General features: G+C 50.1%; 1 protein-coding gene across 8 annotated transcripts; it reads right to left on the reverse strand.

The window, feature by feature from the left end:
* Window positions 1-387: 387 nt before the first annotated feature.
* Window positions 388-19,609, reverse strand: LOC142463915 (uncharacterized). 8 transcript variants are annotated; one of them, XR_012787540.1, is made up of 6 exons: window positions 11,839-12,037; window positions 10,281-10,400; window positions 9,198-9,292; window positions 5,193-5,421; window positions 678-2,367; window positions 388-529 (listed from the first exon to the last, which is right to left on the reverse strand). XR_012787540.1 is itself a non-coding variant. In XM_075566769.1 (5 exons), the coding sequence occupies exon 5, from the start codon at window positions 2,296-2,298 to the stop codon at window positions 1,027-1,029; it is 1,272 nt and encodes a 423-aa protein (XP_075422884.1). In that variant the 5' UTR covers window positions 2,299-2,367; window positions 5,193-5,421; window positions 9,198-9,292; window positions 10,281-10,400; window positions 19,538-19,609; the 3' UTR covers window positions 388-1,026. The 8 variants fall into 8 exon arrangements, 7 of the variants coding, with proteins under 7 accessions (XP_075422884.1, XP_075422883.1, XP_075422882.1 ...); XM_075566769.1 differs by lacking the exon at window positions 11,839-12,037 and adding an exon at window positions 19,538-19,609 and having other exon boundaries at window positions 388-2,367; XM_075566768.1 differs by lacking the exon at window positions 11,839-12,037 and adding an exon at window positions 19,538-19,595 and having other exon boundaries at window positions 388-2,367; window positions 10,281-10,379.
* Window positions 19,610-21,230: the final 1,621 nt, after the last annotated feature.

Raw genomic sequence — 21,230 nt, forward strand, 5'->3', positions numbered from 1 at the left:
ATCAGGTTAGGGTTACGTTTCTTTCCTTTTCTGCATGTTATATATCTCCCAGAATCCTTAGAGGTGTGAGCTTAAAATACAAGCCCGGTCTGGACAGCCCACACTGAGCTGCCCCTATATAAAGTGTGGGGAAAGTAAGAGGAGCCTTCTCTGGTTTCCTTAGCAATCCCTGTGAATCGTTAATTTTAATCCCGGCTACTCTGGTTTTTATCATTTAACTGTATCCCCAAAATACAGGAAATAGAATTCAGAGCTGTTACAGGAAACATGCATTTTATGTATTATCACACGTCTAAATCATGCTATATTGTCATTTCACGGGACCGTCCTACACAAAAGAAACAACACACCAGAGAAATTAGCATCCTCAGAAACATTTCATCACCATTAAAGTCAAACATTGATTTATTTGTATTATTGAAAACAAATGGATGTTTTTATTTCTATCAGGTCGCCATAATTCATGGAAATTCATGCTGATCCATTCCTCCGCTTTATCTGTTTGACGATTGATGGCTTTAAAAAATTACTGAAGAAACAGACGAAGAATGACAATGATTTTAGCTGAAAGAATTGAGTGTCTCATGACTGAAAGACATTATATAAAGATTGCAAATGGAAATATAAACAGCTAAAGTGTGTCAATCTGCTACAGTTAATACCACTGCACTTAGTACCTTTTAGTACCCTTTGGACCAGGAGGTGGCCAACTTCAGTCCTCAGGGGGCCACCAACTGGTCAGGTTTTCAGGATATCCCTGCTTCAGCACAGGGTTTTCTCCCAATTATTATTTCCCTGGGATGAGCTGTTACTGCAGCCATTTCTTCATGTGTGCCGTTGTCAGCAGCCATTTTAACTTCCCTGTGAGGTAATTTGTCAGCAAGTCACATCTGTAGAATTTAAGAAGGAAGTTAAAATAAAAGGTGTGGAGGACAGAGACATCGCTGCCGCCGACATGATATTCACAATAGTAAGAGCAAAGGAAACATTTGTGAGTAGAGTATGTTGCAGCTTAAAAAATGTTCCTTAGGGCCAGTCACCGTTTTTTATCCGTGTGGTTACATACTGGCAGAAGCAGATCCCGCCTTTCAGGTGCCCGGGAGGTTCTGCGATATCAAAGGGGAAATGTTTCTTGGCCAAGCAGCAGGCGTAATCTGAGGAATAACGGACAATGGCTTTCTCCTGCGTCTCTGTGGCCAATGCACTGCCACGGCCAAAGGCAACTTGGAATGTATGCATGCATTGGTGTAGAGAGACATAGACAAAGGACAGCTGGACTCTGGAGGGGCAGCCGGCCAGGACAGACGTCTTCATCAGGAGATGGTTGGCCTGGCCAGTCTTTAAGACCATCTCTCGCGTTATCACCTTGGCCCTGTTCCTCTTCCAACATAAGACTTTGATAAACAAAGTGGGCATCAGGATCAAGCTGATCATGGCAATGGGTAAAAATATGAGCATTCGAGGAGCAACAAAACCATAGTACAGATCAAAAGTGGCAAAAGCAGCAATGTAAAAAACAAAGGTCGCTACTGTCAGCAGAACAAGGATAACACAAAGTAACACCCGACAGGTTATAAAACGCAGAAAAGAACTAGAACGGGGCATATCGTTGATTATCCCAATGGCTTCCTTATAGAGTTCAGGGTCATTCACAACCGGTCTGAGTGAGTCAGGGACAGAAGTAGAAAAGATGGCCGGCTGCCAAGCTTCACCTCCCTCGTTGACCGCAGGACAGGTATGAATTGTCTTCCCATTGTACAAGAGAGACGGCTGGAAATGCACTAAGGTAGAATGGGTCATTTGGTCATTATTGGATAAAAGTACCTGGGCCAGTTTCTCAAAGAACTGGGAATCTTCGGCCTCCAGATAAGTCAGGTGGCTGAGATAAAGAGGCACTGGACATGGCTTCAGCATGATGGGAACAATAGCTTTGTGTCCCATGCAGTCCCGGAAGATGGACAGGTTGGCCTCAAAGAGGCACCAGCGGCTGCGTACAAAATCCGGACTAAGCACCATCAAGGTCTTTTGGCTGCTCTGGATGCACTCAACCATATTGTCTATGATGGTCTTCCCTGGAAGAAAGTCCCTCTCATGATAGCAGATCCTCAGGCTGGGGAATGTCTCCTCCAGTTTGTGGATAAGACCATAGACCCAGATGGAGTCTCCGCTACTATAGCTGATGAATACGTGGTACTTGTCATCCTTGGACAGCTTAGGGACAGAGATATTTAGAGGACTATCTGGGATCCCCATGGCTTCCATGCTGCCAGCTTCCCAATCTTCACTCACGAGGGACATCAGCTCAGAGTTTGCCCCTCACTTCCAATTTGATCAGTGATATTCTGCTCTTTTCTCTTCTGACAAAAGCTGTAAAAACGTTACGATGGAAGGAGAGGTAAGATGTGAGCCATCAGTACACACACATATATATATATAGTAAAAAAAGAAAAGAAGAAGGGTCAAAAAGGTGCACTCAAACAATCTATATTGAAAAAATAGAAAAAATGTACTTTATTAGCAATGAGTAATAAAAAAAAACACACAAAACAGACCCAAACAAATACCACATAGTAAGTTGCTGTGCGTAAACACTGTGATAAATTCTACACCAAATCACACAAAGGTCTGGCAAAACCAAAAACAAAGGTTCAAATTTGACATAGCAAAACCAGGGGAAAAATAATTATTCCCCCAGTAATGCAAATGAGATCGGCCGATCTGTGAAAAAGTTATTGAACAAACCAGACCACATGAAAAAATGGTAAAACCTCAAATACCTGCTGGTGAAGCAGCAAAAAGAGAAATATCTACTTCAAATACTGCATAGAATGACATGAACATGACAGGCATGGTAAATAGGTGTAATAATGAGCATAGTAAAACACACAGCAATTATACCTAACTGGCTGAGAAAAGAATCATATAATACAGGGTTTCCCAAACTTTTTTTTCCGTGACCCGGTTATTTTTGAACTTCTCCTTCGTGACCCACTAAAAATGTTATCACCTATACTGGCCTATAGGGCCTGCACAGACACACACAGCCACTGATACACACACACACACACACACACACACACACACACACACGCACACACACACACACACACAGCCACTGACAGACACGCAGCCACTGACAGACACGCAACCACTGACAGACACGCAGCCACTGACAGACACGCAGCCACTGACAGACACGGACTGATACACACACGCAGCCACTGACACACACGCAGCCACACAGAGACACTGCTACACACACACACACACTGATACAGACACTGCTACACACAGACACACACACAGACACTGCTACACACACACACACTGATACACACACACACACACAGACACTGATACACACACACAGACACTGATACACACACACACAGACACTGATACACACACACAAACACACACACACACACACACACACACAGACACTGATACACACACACAGCCACTGATACACACGCACACACTGATACAGATACACACACTGATACAGATACACACACACTGATACTGATACACACACACTGATACACACACACACACACAGATACAGATACACACACACAGATACAGATACACACACACAGATAAAGATACACACACACACACACACAGATACACACACACACACACAGATACAGATACACACACACTCGCTCTCCCCTATACGCACACAGAAACAAACAGTGAATTACAGGCAATGACGGATGTGGGTGGGTGGGAGGAGGGGGCCAGGGACACTTGGGTGGGTGGGTGGGAGGAGGGGGCCAGGGACACTTGGGTGGGTGGGTGGGAGGAGGGGGCCAGGGACACTTGGGTGGGTGGGTGGTAGGAGGGGGCCAGGGACACTTGGGTGGGTGGGAGGAGGGGGCCAGGGACACTTGGGTGGGTGGGAGGAGGGGGCCAGGGACACTTGGGTGGGTGGGAGGAGGGGGCCAGGGACACTTGGGTGGGTGGGAGGAGGGGGCCAGGGACACTTGGGTGCGTGGGAGGAGGGGGCCAGGGACACTTGGGTGGGTGGGAGGAGGGGGCCAGGGACACTTGGGTGGGTGGGAGGAGGGGGCCAGGGACACTTGGGTGGGTGGGAGGAGGGGGCCAGGGACACTTGGGTGGGTGGGAGGAGGGGGCCAGGGACACTTGGGTGGGTGGGAGGAGGGGGCCAGGGACACTTTGGTGGGTGGGAGGAGGGGGCCAGGGACACTTGAGTGGGTGGGAGGAGGGGGCCAGGGACACTTGGGTGGGTGGGAGGAGGGGGCCAGGGACACTTGGGTGGGTGGGAGGAGGGGGCCAGGGACACTTGGGTGGGTGGGAGGAGGGGGCCAGGGACACTTGGGTGGGTGGGAGGAGGGGGCAAGGGACACTTGGGTGGGAGGCAGTGACTGGGTGGGAGAGAGTCACTGGGTGACAGTGACTGGGTGGGGTGACTTACCTTGCCGCCGGACGCTTTCCCCTGCTGCCCCCGATATCCCCTGCTGCCCGGGACGGGAGGTGGGCTTGGGGGCACGGGAGATGGACTCGGAGGGGGTGTCATGGGAGGTGAGCTCGGGAAGCTGGCCGCGGGGGGAAGCAGGCCGCAGTAGGAGCTTGTACTTCCCCCTCCGTCCCACATAACTTGCGGGCCGCAGAGGAGCTGGTACTTCCTCCTCCGTCCCACGTTGGGAGCGGGGGGGAGGAAGGGAGCGGGCCCTGCGCATGCGCACGGGACCGCGGGGGGAATCGCCGCCATTTTTTTAACTTGAGCAGGGGGGAGGACGGGAGACACTGCGCGGCCAGCCTCGCTGCGACCCGGCAATTTTGGTGCCGGGGGACGGGAGACACCGCGCGGCCAGCCTCGCTGCGACCCGGCAATTTTGGTGCCGTGGCCCGCTGCCGGGTCGCGACCCACCATTTGGGAAACGCTGATATAATGTAAACAAAACCACTCAGGTAAACATAAAAATGACCCTACACTGTGCTGCAAACAGAGTAAATAGACTGATGCCAGTGCTATGCTAAACACATGAGATGAACAGCAAAGGGAGGAAGTCCAAATGATGTACTAATAGTACTCATAGTAAGTCCCCAAATGGTGAAAGCATGCTTAGGATAAAGCAGGGGTCAGGGTTAAGCAGAACAGGGACACAGCGCTCTGCCAATGAGTATTGAGCAGGGCAGTAGGGGAATCCCACAATACAGACCAGCGTCCCTGGTTTGGGCATCAGCGGTATCACAGAATGAAATCTTGAGTGTTTGCAATGCAGCACACGGGTCAGGAGGAGGTAGGGGTGCTGTCACAGCTCTGCTCTACGGCCGTTTCGCCAAAAAGGCTTCTTCCGGGAGCGTATAATGACAGCTTCCATGACTGCTCTTTAAAGGCTCCATTTTCGCGCCAAAAATCACCCCGTGGCAGGCAGCCAATGGGAAAGTCTAAAAGAGTAAATACGCGTCATCTGTTGCCATGTTAAAGCAGGGAAGACTTTTAGAGGCAATCTGACTTAAAGAGACAGTCATGGAAAGACCAAAGAATTTTAAAAAAGAATGTGAATACAAAGACATAATAGCTAAGCAAAAAGTTAAAAGACAAAGAGAAAATAGGGAAGGGATCAAATAAATAAAGACACAACATATCATATACATAAAATGAGAAATAATATAATAAACAGTAGAGTTAGTTATCTTATTAGCTTAAAGGTTATTTAGTTTGGTATAAATAATTGTATTAATATCTTAATGAGAACTAAAGAACATAAATAAAACCAAACATGTATGAAACTAGAGGAACATTGCGAAACTGAGATAGTCATTAAGTCCTGTTGGGATCATAGTATCCAATTGTACTATCCATCTGCATTCTTTTTGTAGGAGTAGTTGCTCCACATTACCGCCTCGAATACCTGTATTGATTTTATCAATGGCAAAGGCCACCAGGGATGAGGGATCTGAGTTATGCACATCACGAAAGTGCCGTGCCACACTTGTGATTTTTCTGAAAGATGCCAAATCTTTAGTGGCGTTTTTGATATTTCTTGTGTGCTCCAGAATCCTAACATGGAATTCCCTGGTGGTCATGCCAATGTAAATCAGGCCGCAAGGACAACTGAGATGGTAGGTAATGTTTTTGGACTTACAATTAAGAAAGTGAAAAATCCTAAATTCTCGGGTGCCTTTCGTATTACAGAAGATGTTAGTCTGTTTCATATATCTACAGGCAGAGCAGTGTCCACATTTATGGTATCCTGTTATATTGGCTTGGTTTAGAAAACTAGTGCCCACTGGGGTAGTATAATGATAAAAGATAGAGTGTGGGTGTGCCTGGGTATTTAGTAATTAGACCGTCATGATGACGTTTAGTGATAATATCCGTTTATCTGTTGAAACCTTACCTTCCTATCTTATGGATAGCATGGATATAGGTTTCAACAGATAAACGGGTATTATCACTAAACGTCATCATGACGGTCTAATTACTAAATACCCAGTCACACCCACACTCTATCTTTTACCTAAGATCCACAAGACCCTCTCCCACCCCCCGGAAAGACCTATTGTGTCAGGTATAGGAGGGTTGTGTGAGCCCATAAGCCGTTTCATTGATGCTTTTTTACGTTTATCTGTTGAAACCTTACCTTCCTGTCTCAGGGACAGCATGGATATAGTCTCACGGCTGGATAATGTTTTTGCTGACACTGATACCATACTAGTCACGTGTGACGTTGAAACACTATATACCTGTATCCGCCATGAAGATGGCATTTTTGCCTCTAAATTCTTTATATCCATGCAAAACTTAAGCACTAATCTCACCAATACCATAATACAACTTCTGGATTTTGTTCTGAAACATAATTATTTTTTATTTAAAAATACTTATTATTTACAGATCAGAGGAATGGCTATGGGTGCAACATGTGCACCCTCCTATGCGAATCTCTTCCTGGGGTGGTGGGAACGCGAAGAGGTCTTCTCAGAGGCTAATAGTGAGTTTACGTCCCATGTGCTGTTGTGGTTGAGATACATCGATGATATTTTTATTCTTTGGCAGGGTACCGCATCCCTGCTCAAACAGTTCATCGATGTTCTCAACCACAACGGCATCAATATCAGGCTCACTTACACCTTTAGCAAAACAAATGTAAAGTACCTTGATCTGAGCATCAGTATTGCCTCTGATGGATGTATAGCTACCGATATTTATCGGAAGACAACATCTTGCAACACTATACTACATGCTAACAGTTTTCATCCTCTGCATCAGATCAAGGGAATACCCAATGGAGAATTCCTTAGACTCCGTCGTAACTGCTCGACAGTAGACACCTTTAAAGCTCAAACAAAGGAGATGACAAACAGATTTAGAGCAAGGGGCTACAGTCGATCAGTCATTAAACGGGGTCTAAGGAGAAGCTGTCAATTGGATAGACAAGATTTACTACAACCTAAAACTAAATTAACATCATCCAAAAAAATCAGGTTCATTGGAACCTATAATAACAAATGGAACAGCCTCAAAAATATTCTCCAGAAACATTGGGACATTCTCCTAGGAGACCAGGACCGTAGGGTCATTTTGGGTGACAGAGTCAACCTCACAAGTAGAAAAGCACCAAACCTGAAGAATTTACTGGTGAGGAGTCATTATACTACCCCAGTGGGCACTAGTTTTCTAAACCAAGCCAATATAACAGGATACCATAAATGTGGACACTGCTCTGCCTGTAGATATATGAAACAGACTAACATCTTCTGTAATACGAAAGGCACCCGAGAATTTAGGATTTTTCACTTTCTTAATTGTAAGTCCAAAAACATTATCTACCATCTCAGTTGTCCTTGCGGCCTGATTTACATTGGCATGACCACCAGGGAATTCCGTGTTAGGATTCTGGAGCACACAAGAAATATCAAAAACGCCACTAAAGATTTGGCATCTTTCAGAAAAATCACAAGTGTGGCACGGCACTTTCGTGATGTGCATAACTCAGATCCCTCATCCCTGGTGGCCTTTGCCATTGATAAAATCAATACAGGTATTCGAGGCGGTAATGTGGAGTAACTACTCCTACAAAAAGAATGCAGATGGATAGTACAATTGGGTACAATGATCCCAACAGGACTTAATGACTATCTCAGTTTCGCAATGTTCCTCTAGTTTCATACATGTTTGGTTTTATTTATGTTCTTTAGTTCTCATTAAGATATTAATACAATTATTTATACCAAACTAAATAACCTTTAAGCTGGCATCAGTCTATTTACTCTGTTTGCAGCACAGTGTAGGGTCATTTTTATGTTTACCTGAGTGGTTTTGTTTACATTATATGATTCTTTTCTCAGCCAGTTAGGTATAATTGCTGTGTGTTTTACTATGCTCATTATTACACCTATTTACCATGCCTGTCATGTTCATGTCATTCTATGCAGTATTTGAAGTAGATATTTCTCTTTTTGCTGCTTCACCAGCAGGTATTTGAGGTTTTACCATTTTTTCATGTGGTCTGGTTTGTTCAATAACTTTTTCTTAGATCGGCCGATCTCATTTGCATTACTGGGGGAATAATTATTTTTCCCCTGGTTTTGCTATGTCAAATTTGAACCTTTATGTTTTGGGTTTTGCCAGACCTTTGTGTGATTTGGTGTAGAATTTATCACAGAGTTTACACACAGCAACTTACTATGTGGTATTTGTTTGGGTCTGTCTTGTGTGTTTTTTTTATTACTCATTGCTAATAAAGTACATTTTTTCTATTTTTTCAATATAAGATTGTTTGAGTGCACCTTTTTGACCCTTCTTCTTTTACCATATAATTCTTGTGGGTCGGTAGCACCACCAGAGGGTAACTATTTACTCTGATTACTATCCTAACAATTAGACCATATTGGGGTGATTTGACTGCGGCACCTATTTTGTGCTTTATACATATATATATATACATACATACATACATACATATATAAATACACATATATATATATATATATATATATATATACATATATATACATAAGAACAAAGGTAGTAGCGCCAGAGTAGAACTGAGAGTGAAATATACCTAAATAGTGACTAAAGTGTATAAAGCTAAATATTGTGAATAAAATACATAAATTCTAATCAACATATATATATCCATAAACAATATAGTGTAACACAATAAACTTAATAAGTGTAGTGCAAAAGTGTAAAGGAAGAATATATAAAGTCCAACCAGTCCTTTGATGTCAGTCCATGAATATAGGTAAATAATGCTGATAAAGGGGTCTCCGGCTGCTCTCACATGGGATAAACCACATCCAGAGGTATCTAGAAACAAAAAAAGTGAGAGAGTGCACGCCCCATAGCATAAAACTGTGTATTTAATATTAAAAAGGGGAAGGGAAGGGGGGGGGAAAGAAACACACTCACAAGATTAAAATGATAATAAGGCAATTTGTGATAATATCACCACCATCCGGTGGGACAGCAGACGCGCAGCCCAGAGAGAGCTGGCGCGCAGCCCAGAGAGAGAGCAGACGCGCAGCCCAGAGGGACAGCAGGCGCGCAGCCCAGAGAGAGAGCAGGCGCGCAGCCCAGAGAGAGCAGGCGCGCAGCCCAGAGAGAGAGCAGGCGCGCAGTCCAGAGAGAGAGAGCAGGCGCGCAGCCCAGAGAGAGAGCAGGCGCGCAGCCCAGAGAGAGCAGGCGCGCAGCCCAGAGAGAGAGCAGGCGCGCAGCCCAGAGGGAGAGCAGACGCGCAGCCCTGAGAGACAGCAGACGCGCAGCCCAGAGAGAGACAGCAGACGCGCAGCCCAGAGAGAGCAGACATGCAGCAGAGAGCAGACATGCAGCACAGAGAGAGCAGACATGCAGCACAGAGAGAGCAGACATGCAGCACAGAGAGAGCAGACATGCAGCACAGAGAGAGCAGACATGCAGCACAGAGAGAGCAGACATGCAGCACAGAGAGAGCAGACATGCAGCACAGAGAGAGCAGGCAGACAAACAATCCTTATAGCAAAAGTGTCCAAACACAATGCAGAAGCTGAATGTCACAAGAAAAGAGAGGCTGAGAGTCCTCAGCACATGGAAACTGAGGCTGATAGCCTCTTACATGAGGTGATTGCAGCAGGAGTCAGTCAGGAGGCAAACACAGGTACATTGCAAACAGCAGCTGAGGCAGAAACAATGAAAAGAGACCCCGGGAATCTTTCTTCTCACTCAGTGCCCATTGCTATAAACTCTGAAGAGGCAATGGAGCTAAACTGTGAGCCAGAAAGGGTTAACTCCCTGACAGATACACAGATTACACAGCTACCTGAAACCAGCACTGCTACCCTGGAACAACTTCCGGCTGCTGGGAGACACGCAGAGGCTGCTGGGAGACACGCAGAAGCTGGTGGGAGACACGCAGAGGCTGCTGGGAGACACGCAGAGGCTGCAGGGAGACGCAGAGGATGTAGGGGAATCAGATTACCAGAGAGGGGAAATCTCACTGAGAGAGAAAAATCAGCTCTACCAAGTACCTGCAATCAGCACTAATAGACTGGATCACGTTTCAGCTGCTGGGGGGCTCAAACTGCCAGGAAAATACAGAACCAGCAAATCCAACAGACGACAGACAACCCCAATGCTACATCCAACATGACAAAAATACACAGTAAAATACTTATATATTCGCTTAAAAAAGGGTCATTTAGTTTAACCCTTTGGCCAAAGCATTGTAAGCCTGCGAGCCACGACAAGGCAGACACCCGTTCACAAGTCCTAACACTACCAGATAAAATACTAATATATCTCTATTAGGATTAAAATTCTCATTTAGCTCTATTAGGAGGGAGCAAGACCACATTGGATCTATATCCAGTAGAATGAAAGGACCTACTAACTTGGGAAGTGGGGAGGGGCGGGCTTAAAAAATGGGAAAGGAGCCATTCTCTGTCGTCTGTTGTATACATATGCCACGCTCAATAGCTCTCCTTTTTGATACTTATATATTTTGTGGGGGCTCAGGGGTTCCCAAAAAGACCTCCTGGGGTTTTGTGTTTTGTTAACCTATTCTCAGCTGTTTCAGGTTAGTGGCTCCTCCTTCCCAGGTTTTAAGCCCGCCCCTCCCCACTTCCCTAGTTTGCAGGTCCTTTCATTCTGCTGGCTATAGACCCACTGTGGTCTTTCTCCCTCCTAATAGAGGTAAATGAGAATTTTAATCCTAATAGAGGTATATTAGTATTTTATCTGGTAGTGTTAGGACTTGCGAACAGGTGTTTGCCGTGTCGGGGCTCGCAGGCTTACAATGCTTTGGCCAAAGGGTTAAACTAAATGACCCTTTTTAAGACAATATATAAGTATTTTACTGTGTATTTTTAGCATGTTGGATGTAGCATTGGGCTTCTCTGTTTTATACACTTGCCACGCTCAATAGCTCTCCTTTTTGACACATATACATATATATTTTGTGGGGGCTCAGGGGTTCCCAAAAATAGCTTGCTGGGATTTTGTGTTTTGAGAACCAGCAGATCCCTCTGATTCACAGCAAAATGCATGGAAATCACTGAAAGGTTTGAGATTATTTCCCACTATCCCCATAAGTCAGTGGCTGACATTGAGTACTGGCTGAAGCACCATTGTGACACACTCAAAGGACCAAGGAAACTCTACAATGGTGAATACTGGAATGGAGGATATCAGTTTGAGGTGAAACTGGTGTGTGCAGACGACACTGTGACACATTTACCAAACTTCCGATCCTTTGGAAATGAAAGAGGAAGGTGGCTTAACCGTGGGCAGCCCAAATGCTGCTTTAAAGCTGCAGTTCAGTCTTTTTTTTTAATTTATTTTTTTACTTCAATAGTTTCATGTGGGCAATCTCTACTTACCTAAAGAACTGTATAGCTGCAGGTCAATTCGTTCTCCATGTATTGATAGGCAAAATTTGGTGACATAATTAGTGAAGGGATCTGTTTTTCTTCTGCTTCTTTCTCTCAGTGGAAGCTCATGAATATTCATGAACACTCCTGCACTGACGTGCTAGAGGGAGGGCAGGGCTGACAAAGGGGAGTGCCAGGGCTTGTGACAGGACATGAAGGGGCAGTGCCTTAGCAAATGGCTGTTAAAATAGAATACAAGAAAATTGGTCTTTCAAAGTTGTTTTTTTAACTAAATAACTGATTTATTACAAAAAAACACACATGCAGGATATTGACTGAACTGCAGCTTTAAGTGCGGATCAAGATCACACTTCATCAGTATGCAACAAGATCAGATGCAGTCTATGTAAAGATTTGGGGCACCACCGCAATGAATGCAAGAACAACATTCTGTGTAACTTGTGCTCAAAAAGTGGGCATTCATACAATGTCTGTCCCCATGGCCAACACAATCAAGCACAAGAGTATGTTCTGCAGCATTCTGCAACAGAGGTGGATAGAGACATGCACTCCGAGTCAGAGGCCAGCTGCAAAGAGGAGGGACTCCATGGGCTTGCGTCCGATTGAGGCGGTTTTAAAGAAAATCCACAGTCCAAACCACAGGATGATGATATATCTCTCCCTCACCCCTCTAAGAGCAGGGTCTTTCAATGTCAACTCCACAAAAACCAGGAAAAGAAGAACACACACACCTCTTTTAAAGTTTTACGAATTTATTTTGGAAAACAGAATTCCGGCGTTCACAGCTGGGAGGGGAAAGTACAAGATCTTCAGTGACGCGTCGCCATAACCGGCGTCAAATGATGCCGTGACGTCGCGTTGCCATGGCGACGTGACAGATGACCCCGTGACGTAATTTCACGCCGGAGTCCAGGATGAGGGGGGGGCGTGAGCCGGGAGGTAAGCAGGCAGGGGGGGGGGGCGCAGTTTAAAAACTGTGCGCACCCCTGGGTTAGAGAACCTATCATCCCATGTCACTGGGACACTGGTCAGATATCCTGCACCCAGTATCCGTCTTTGTACACATATGGGCTGCATTTAGCTAATTTTTTACATATATATACTAGCTGAGAGACCCGGCGTTGCCCGGGATGTAAATGCGTAATAGGTAGTATTATTTATAAATTGTGGAACAATAGGTGAGTATTTGTTGTAAAGATTGGATAATAATATTGAAAAGAAAGATGGAAGAAAATGTAATACGATGTTGTATAAAAATGGTTTATAGTAACCACACCACAGTACAATGTATATTTTGGTGCCATAAGTGATGTAAAAATGTGAGGCGTGTGTCCTGCTAGGGTGTGAGGCGGCGGGTGGCGCGTGGGTTGTGAGTGCTGTCTGCGAGTGGGGGTCCTGCTAGGGTGTGAGGCGGCGGGTGGTGCGTGGGTTGTGAGTGCTGTCTGTGAGTGTGGGTCCTGCTAGGGTGTGAGGCGGCGGGTGGCGCGTGGGTTGTGAGTGCTGTCTGTGAGTGGGGGTCCTGCTAGGGTGTGAGGCGGCGGGTGGCGCGTGGGTTGTGAGTGCTGTCTGTGAGTGGGGGTCCTGCTAGGGTGTGAGGCGGCGGGTGGCGCGTGGGTTGTGAGTGCTGTCTGTGCGTGGGGGTCCTGCTAGGGTGTGAGGCGGCGGGTGGCGCGTGGGTTGTGAGTGCTGTCTGTGAGTGGGGGTCCTGCTAGGGTGTGAGGCGGTGCGTCAGTGATGTCGGTGCGTAGGGGCGGGAGCCAGCAGGTGTGTGTGGCGGCAGGTATGTGTCGAGTGTGGCGGGTGTCTGTTGAGTGCGTGCAGCGGCTGTGAGGCGGTGGGTGAAAGGCAGAGGCGGCCGGAGTAAGGGCGGGTGAAAGGCAGAGGCGGGGGTGGGGAGGCGGTAAGGCGGGCAGGAAGGCGAAGGGCGGCGGGAAGGGGAGGAGGGGGTGGTGGAGGGGGGCAAGGGGTGGAGGAGGGGGGCAAGGGGTGGAGGAGGGGGGAAGGGTTAGAGGAGGGGGGAAGGGTTAGAGGAGGGGGGAAGGGTTAGAGGAGGGGGGAAGGGTTAGAGGAGGGGGGAAGGGTTAGAGGAGCGGGGGGGGGAAGGGTTAGAGGAGCGGGGGGGAAGGGTTAGAGGAGCGGGGGGGGGGAAGGGTTAGAGGAGGGGGGGAAGGGGTGGGAGGGGGTGGGAGGGGAGAGGGGAGGGGGGTGCAGGGGTGGAGGGGAGGGGAGGGGGGGAGGGGGGGAAGGGGAGGGGGTGGAGGGGAGGGGAGGGGGGGGGAGGGGAGGGGGGGGAGGGGAGGGGGGGGGAGGGGGGGGTGGAGGGGAGCGGAGGGGGGGGTGGAGGGGAGCGGAGGGGGGGGAAAGGGGGGGGGAAAGGGAGGGAGGGGGGGGGAGAAGGGGGAGCGGAGGAGGGGGGGGGAAGGGGAAAGGGAGCGGAGGGGGGGGGAAAGGGGAGCGGAGGGGGGGGGAAAGGGGAGCGGAGGGGGGGGGAAAGGGGAGCGGAGGGGGGGGGAAAGGGGAGCGGAGGGGGGGGGAAAGGGGAGAGCGGAGGGGGGGGAAAGGGAGCGGAGGGAGCGGAGGGGGGGAGGAAGGGGAGCGGAGGGAGGGGAGCGGGGGGGAAAGGGGAGCGGAGGGGGGGGAAAGGGGAGCGGAGGGGGGGGGAAAGGGGAGCGGAGGGGGGGGAAAGGGAGCGGAGGGGGAAGGGGGGGAAGGGGAGCGGAGGGGAAGGGGGGGGGGAGGCAGGGGAAGGGGGGGGGAGGCGGTGGGAAGGGGGGGGAGGCGGTGGGAAGGGGGGGGAGGCGGTGGGAAGGGGGTGGGGAGGCGGTGGAAGGGAGGCGGTGGGAAGGGAGGCGGTGGAAGGGGCGGTGGGAAGGGGGGGGGCGGTGGGAAGGGGGGGGCGGTGGGAAGGGGGGGGGGCAGTGGACAGGAGGGGGGGCAGTGGACAGGAGGGGGGGCAGTGGACAGGAGGGGGGCAGTGGACAGTAGGGGGGGGCAGTGGACAGGAGGGGGGGCAGTGGACAGGAGGGGGGGGCAGTGGACAGTGGACAGGAGGGGGGGGGCAGTGGACAGGAGGGGGGGGCAGTGGACAGTGGACAGGAGGGGGGGGCAGTGGACAGGAGAGGGGGGGCAGTGGACAGGAGAGGGGGGCAAGTGGACAGGAGAGGGGGGGGCAGTGGACAGGAGGGGGGGGGGGCTGTGGACAGGAGGAGGGGGGGCAGTGGACAGGAGGGGGGGGCAGTGGACAGGAGGGGGGGCAGTGGACAGGAGGGGGGGCAGTGTCACACACACGCACACACACACACGCACACACACACACACGCGCGCGCGACACCTACCTGTACTTCCGGCCGCCGCCATCTTCTCACTCGGCGCCGCGAGGGAGGAAGGGGGTCCGCCATCTTACGCGCCGCGTGGCAGCCTGTTCCACGCCGGGGAGGGAGGTGAGTGTAGCGGGAGGGGAGTGGTGAGTGGAGCGCGAGGGAATGGAGCGGGAGGGTGGTGGTGGAGGAGCGGAGGGAGTGGAGCGGGAGGGAATGGAGCGCGAGGGAGGAAGGGGGTCCGCCATCTTAGGGGCCGCGTGGCAGCCTGCCTGTTCCCCCGCCGGGGAGGGAATGGAGCGGGAGGGAGTGGTGGTGTGTAGCGGGAGCTACACTGTGTGAGCTAGCGGGATAGGGGGAGGGACATTGGTGGCATGGTGTAGCGGGGTAGGGGGCCTCGCGGTCTGGTTGCGGTAGGGAGCTGTGTGAGGTGCAGGAGATGAGGCGTGCTGTGCGGTTCGCGGGAGCTACACTGTGTGAGGTGGCGGGATAGGGGGAGGACATCGTTGCCATGGTGTGTGAGTGGAGACCGCGGCCTCGCGGTCCGGTTGCGGGAGGGAGATGTGTGGCGTGGAGGGGAGGGGGGGTTTGAAGAGGCAGTCTGCAGTGTTTGGTGTTGTGTGAATGTGTGTGTGTGCTGTGTTTGTGCGTTGTGTGTAGATTCTGTACCTGATTCGGCAGTCTGTGGTAGCAGACGTGAAGGTTTTGATAGCTGTGAAGCGTGGCCCCAGAGCAGGTTGAGGATTAGAGGATTAGGTGTTGCAAAAACAAAGCGTTCCCAAAACTCAGTGAGGGGTGGGACAGTGTGGAAGTATTAGGGCAGTGGTTCCCAAACTTTTTCGGTTCAAGGCTCCCCAAGGCAATCCAGAATTTTTTCAAGGCTCCCCAAGGCGATCAGGATTTTTACGCGGCGCCCAAAGTAAAAACAAAGGTGTACATACATACATAGGTGTACAAACATACCTAACAGTTGCAGTGCGCAGTTGGTGTCTCTCTCAGACACTCTCACTCTCTCTCACACACTCTAACTCTCTCTGACCTCACTCTCTCTCTCTCTGACCTCTCTCTGACCGCACTCTCTCTCTCTGACCTCACTCTCTCTCCTCACTCTCTCTCTCTGACCTCTCTCTGACCGCACTCTCTCTCTCTGACCTCACTCTCTCTCCTCACTCTCTCTCTCAGAACTCTCTCTCTCTGACCTCACACTCTCTCTCTCTGACCTCACTCTCTCTCTCTGACCTCACTCTCTCTCTCTCTCTCTCTCTGACCTCACTCTCTCTCTCTCTCTGACCTCACTCTCTCTCTGACCTCACTCTCTCTCTCCCTGACCTCACACTCTCTCTGACCTCACATTCTCTCTGACCTCCCTCTCTCTCTGACCTCACACTCTCTCTCTCTGACCTCACTCTCTCTCTCTCTCTGACCTCACTCTCTCTCTCTCTGACCTCACTCTCTCTCTGACCTCACTCTCTCTCTCCCTGACCTCACACTCTCTCTGACCTCACATTCTCTCTGACCTCCCTCTCTCTCTGACCTCACACTCTCTCTCTCTGACCTCACTCTCTCTCTCTGACCTCACTCTCTCTCTCTCTGACCTCACTCTCTCTCTCTCTGACCTCACTCTCTCTCTCTCTCTGACCTCACTCTCTCTCTCTGACCTCACTCTCTCTCTCTCTGACCTCACTCTCTCTCTCTCTGACCTCACTCTCTCTCTCTCTCTCTGACCTCACTCTCTCTCTCTCTCTCTGACCTCACTCTCTCTCTCTCTCTCTGACCTCACTCTCTCTCTCTCTCTCTCTCTCTGACCTCACTCTCTCTCTGACCTCACTCTCTCTCTCCCTGACCTCACTCTCTCTCTCTCTGACCTCACTCTCTCTCTCTCTGACCTCACTCTCTCTCTCTCTGACCTCACTCTCTCTCTCTCTCTCTCTCTCTGACCTCACTCTCTCTCTCTCTCTCTCTCTCTCTCTGACCTCACTCTCTCTCTGACCCCCCTCTCTCTCTCTCTCTCTCTGACCTCACTCTCTATGACCTCACTCTCTCTCTCTCTATATGACCTCACTCTCTCTCTCTGACCTCACTCTCTCTCTCTGACCCTCACTCTCTCTCTCTCTCTCTCTCTCTCTCTGACCTCACTCTCTCTCTCAGACACACACAAATAAATACACACATAAATACACACACACACAAATAAATACACACACACACACAAATAAATACACACAGATACACACACACTGATGCAGATACACACACACACAAATAAATACACACAGATACGGGGGGTGGGGGAGGGTATGGCTGAACGGCCCGGTCCCTGCACGGGGGAGGTCAGTGCTGCGGGGGCCTGTGCCATGTGGGGGGAGGGCCGGTGTGCTGCGGGGAGGGAGGGGAGGGGGGTGACGCTGCAGTGCTGCTGGGAGACATCTGTCTCCCGGTGCTGCTCCTCCAGCGTGAGCGCCGGGCCTCCCTCTCTCAGCGTAGGCAGCTCAGCGTCGCTGAGCCGGGCTGAACAGATGCACAAAGCCCCTGCATCTGTAATCAACGCGGCTATAGTTCCTCCGGCCTGGGACATAGTAAGCGCTTAGGTGCTGCTGCTCGCTCTTGCTTGCTGCCGCTCGCTCTACCAGGAGCTTTTTGCTGTCCTTGCAGAGGAGACAGCAAGCCGCGCTGGGAGGCGGGTATCACTGTGTGTGTTTGTCACTTGGTAGCTGTGTGTGTGTGTGTGTGTGTATATTATATAATATTTTAAACATTTAAAAAAAAAAAGACATGTGAGAATAAATTATTAACATTGTGCAACTTTGATAAATATATTCACACACACACACACATCACACATATATATATATACACACACACCACACATATATACATATATATATATATATAATATATATATATATAATATATATATATATATATATATATATATATATATATATATATATATATATATATACACCCACACACACACACACCACACATATATACATATATACACACACACACCACACATATATACATATATACACACACACCCTGCAGCCCGTTTTACACACACACGCACACGCACACGCACACACCTCTGTCTGGTGGCTTTGTAGTTGCAATGCCGGGCACTGAAGTTGCAATGCCGGGCAGGCTGCAGTCCCATTGGATGGGAGCGGTCACGTGACCGCTCCTCTGCTTCCCCCCAGAGGTTTTTTTTTTTTAAATGAGCTAGCAGCCCTTGTTTCCCGCTGCTGGCGGCCCTAATCGCGGCGCCCCTCTAGCCAAGCCGCGGCGCACCAGGGCGCCGCGGCGCACAGTTTGGGAAACACTGTATTAGGGCATTGGTGTTGGACGCAGGCCAATGAGAGGTGTGCGGGGGCGGGCATTGGACGCAGGCCAATGAGAGTCAGTGAGGGGTGGGACGCAGGCCAATGAGAGGTGTGCGGGGGGCGGGCATTGGACGCAGGCCAATGAGAGTCAGTGAGGGGTGGGACGCAGGCCAATGAGAGGTGTGCGGGGGCGGGCATTGGACGCAGGCCAATGAGAGTCAGTGAGGGGTGGGACAGTGTGGCATTGGTGTTGGACGTAGGCCAATGAGAGGTGTGCGGGGGCAGGCATGGCCTGAGCCGGAGTGACAGGGCCAAGGTCCAATGCGATTGACCCTTGGGACGCAGACATACAGTGATTTCACAAATATATAGTAGATATATATATATATAAAATCATCCCTCCCTTTTGACTTCATGTTATTGTTACATCTGGTTGGTATAGCTAGTTAAATATATTCCACTGACCATTGTATACAATACAGTTGTAGTTGATACATCTGTATTAACAGGGGTGTAAGGCAGCACAGAAAGTCACCTTTAAAGGCCTCGGAGAGGTAGGGAACAGGACCGCTGGCGCTTGTGCGCTGCGCCCTGCTCGGCCGGGAGATTCGTGGCTGTCTGAGATCGAACCGCTCACGTGACGCGCTTGCGAGCAGCAAATTCAAATTTGCTTGCTCAGCAAGCAGCTAAGCGCCGAGCAGGCGCGCCCTCCCACGCTGGCCACACACATTGTCGCAATGTGCCTCATCGTGGCCAGCGTGAGCCCGCCCGCTCAGCACCGCCCTGGACGAGGCCTAAGAAAGCTGTGTTAATTCCCCAGTGTCAGATGTTTTACAGTTCTGCATACGTTTTATTCATTTATTTCAGCTATTTAACCATCAATATACCCATAAATCAACACTGTAGCCCAATCTCAAGCAATTCATGCCTGCAGCAACAAAGACAATATATAACCAGTAACTTCAATACCAGGACTGCAACATTGCTCCCTCTCCCAGGAGGGGAGTATAATATAAACAAACCGTCTCTCTAGGGGCAGTTACTTACCCTTTTATAAAGCATACGCGAAAAGTACATCAGGGTCCAGCTGTCACGCACGTTTACGCTCACTCAGTTTACACGGCAGAACGGAGGTCTCGCGGCAGAACGGAGGTCTCGCGGCAGATCGGAGGTCTCGCGGCAGATCGGAGGTCTCGCGGCAGATCGGAGGTCTCGCGGCAGATCGGAGGTCTCGCGGCGGACCTTCGGCTCCCACTGCAGCGCCTTAAAGTACGAAGCTGATATTTTCTCACAGTCACGACCTAGGAAAGGGCCAGCTCAGCCATACTGATAGGGGCTACCTTACCTCATCCCTGCCCTCTACCCACCTCCTATTGTAGGGTTATGTACGGGAGGTTAGAGGGGGGGCGCAAACTTTTTTCCCTGCGCCCCCCTGCCGGCTGTCCCCTCACCCCTGCGCCCCAACTTACCCGCGCTCCCCCACCCCAACTTACCCGCGCTCCCCCACCCCAACTTACCCACGCTCCCCAACCCCAACTTACCCGCGCTCCGGCGTAATGACGTCACGTTGCCTAGCAACGTGACGTCACATGACCTCGCAGCGTCATTTTGCCGCCGCGTTGTCATGGTGATGCAGGGAGGAAACCGCCGGAGCCATGGTAAGTAAGGCTACGGCCCCGGTAACTCAGCTGCAACGCGCGCCCGCGAAATTGGCGGCGCGTGCAGCCGATTACCTGGTCTGCAGGGAGCTGCACGAAGAGAGACCGGGGGGGGGGCGTGGCGGAGGAGTGACGGGGCGCGGCCATGACGTCACCCGGCAGGTTCGCCCTCATTGGCTGAACCGCCGGGGGGCGTGCCGTATCGCTCAATTCTATTGAGAGCAGGAGTAGCTCTCGCGCGAGTGCTGCGGCCCCCCCTCGCAGCGGGCCCGGCGCCATTGCGGGGAGGGCTCTCGTGCACGCAGCGTCTGCCACAGTGGACGCTGTAGTAGGCAGCGGGGGCAAAGCCTTGGGTTTACAGAGGCCCTGCAGCTCCCCCGGCACTTAATTTAAGTGCCTTCGGGAAGCGCGCGGGGCCTCTGTAAACCCCGCGCCCCCCGCCGCCAGTCTCGCACCCCCCAGTTAGAGTACACTTGTATTTGGACGTTTTAGTCATCTGATCAGTGAATTACCATTTATCTGTGGGCTGCACGGCTGTGCAGGCAGCACTTTGGCACTTGCACCACCCGCAAGCAATTGCGCACAGCTCACTAATTAAGAGCTATTCAGCAAAATTAGGGCTACCTGTACTCTTTCCCACCCTTACCCCTTCTCAAACGTAGGGTATCGTTTGCTAGGCTAGGTCGATCCTTGCGTACTTTCAGAGACCACATCAATACCATTTTGTTACTGTTTTGGCACAACAACAAGGCACCAGTTTGTTCCTCTACCCAACTGTTTTTCGGTCACCCTCCCTAATGTATATTAGCTGCTTTTTGCAGGCCATTGGGTGACCTGTCGTTTTCAGAGTGCACGTTTCACATATCACTATAGAAATGTATTTCACAATTTATATAACACGGTCTGTCCCTGGTTTATTTTAATTTGGGTTATTACACATGATCATTTCATCACTGTACCCATCGGCTATGACCATTCATTAGTTAATTATACAGCTACATTTTTCTTGGCATAATCCGTAGCATACACACACACACACACACACACACAAGGATCCTTTTCATTCTTGGTATTCCCTTTTC

Source organism: Ascaphus truei, chromosome 12 (assembly GCF_040206685.1).
Source record: "Ascaphus truei isolate aAscTru1 chromosome 12, aAscTru1.hap1, whole genome shotgun sequence".
Lineage (NCBI taxonomy): Eukaryota > Metazoa > Chordata > Amphibia > Anura > Ascaphidae > Ascaphus > Ascaphus truei.

What these genes read in the sequence shown, in the direction of transcription:
- LOC142463915 (XM_075566769.1), bottom strand. Translation starts at nt 2,298, where the DNA reads ATGTCCCTCGTGAGTGAAGATTGGGAAGCTGGCAGCATGGAAGCCATG.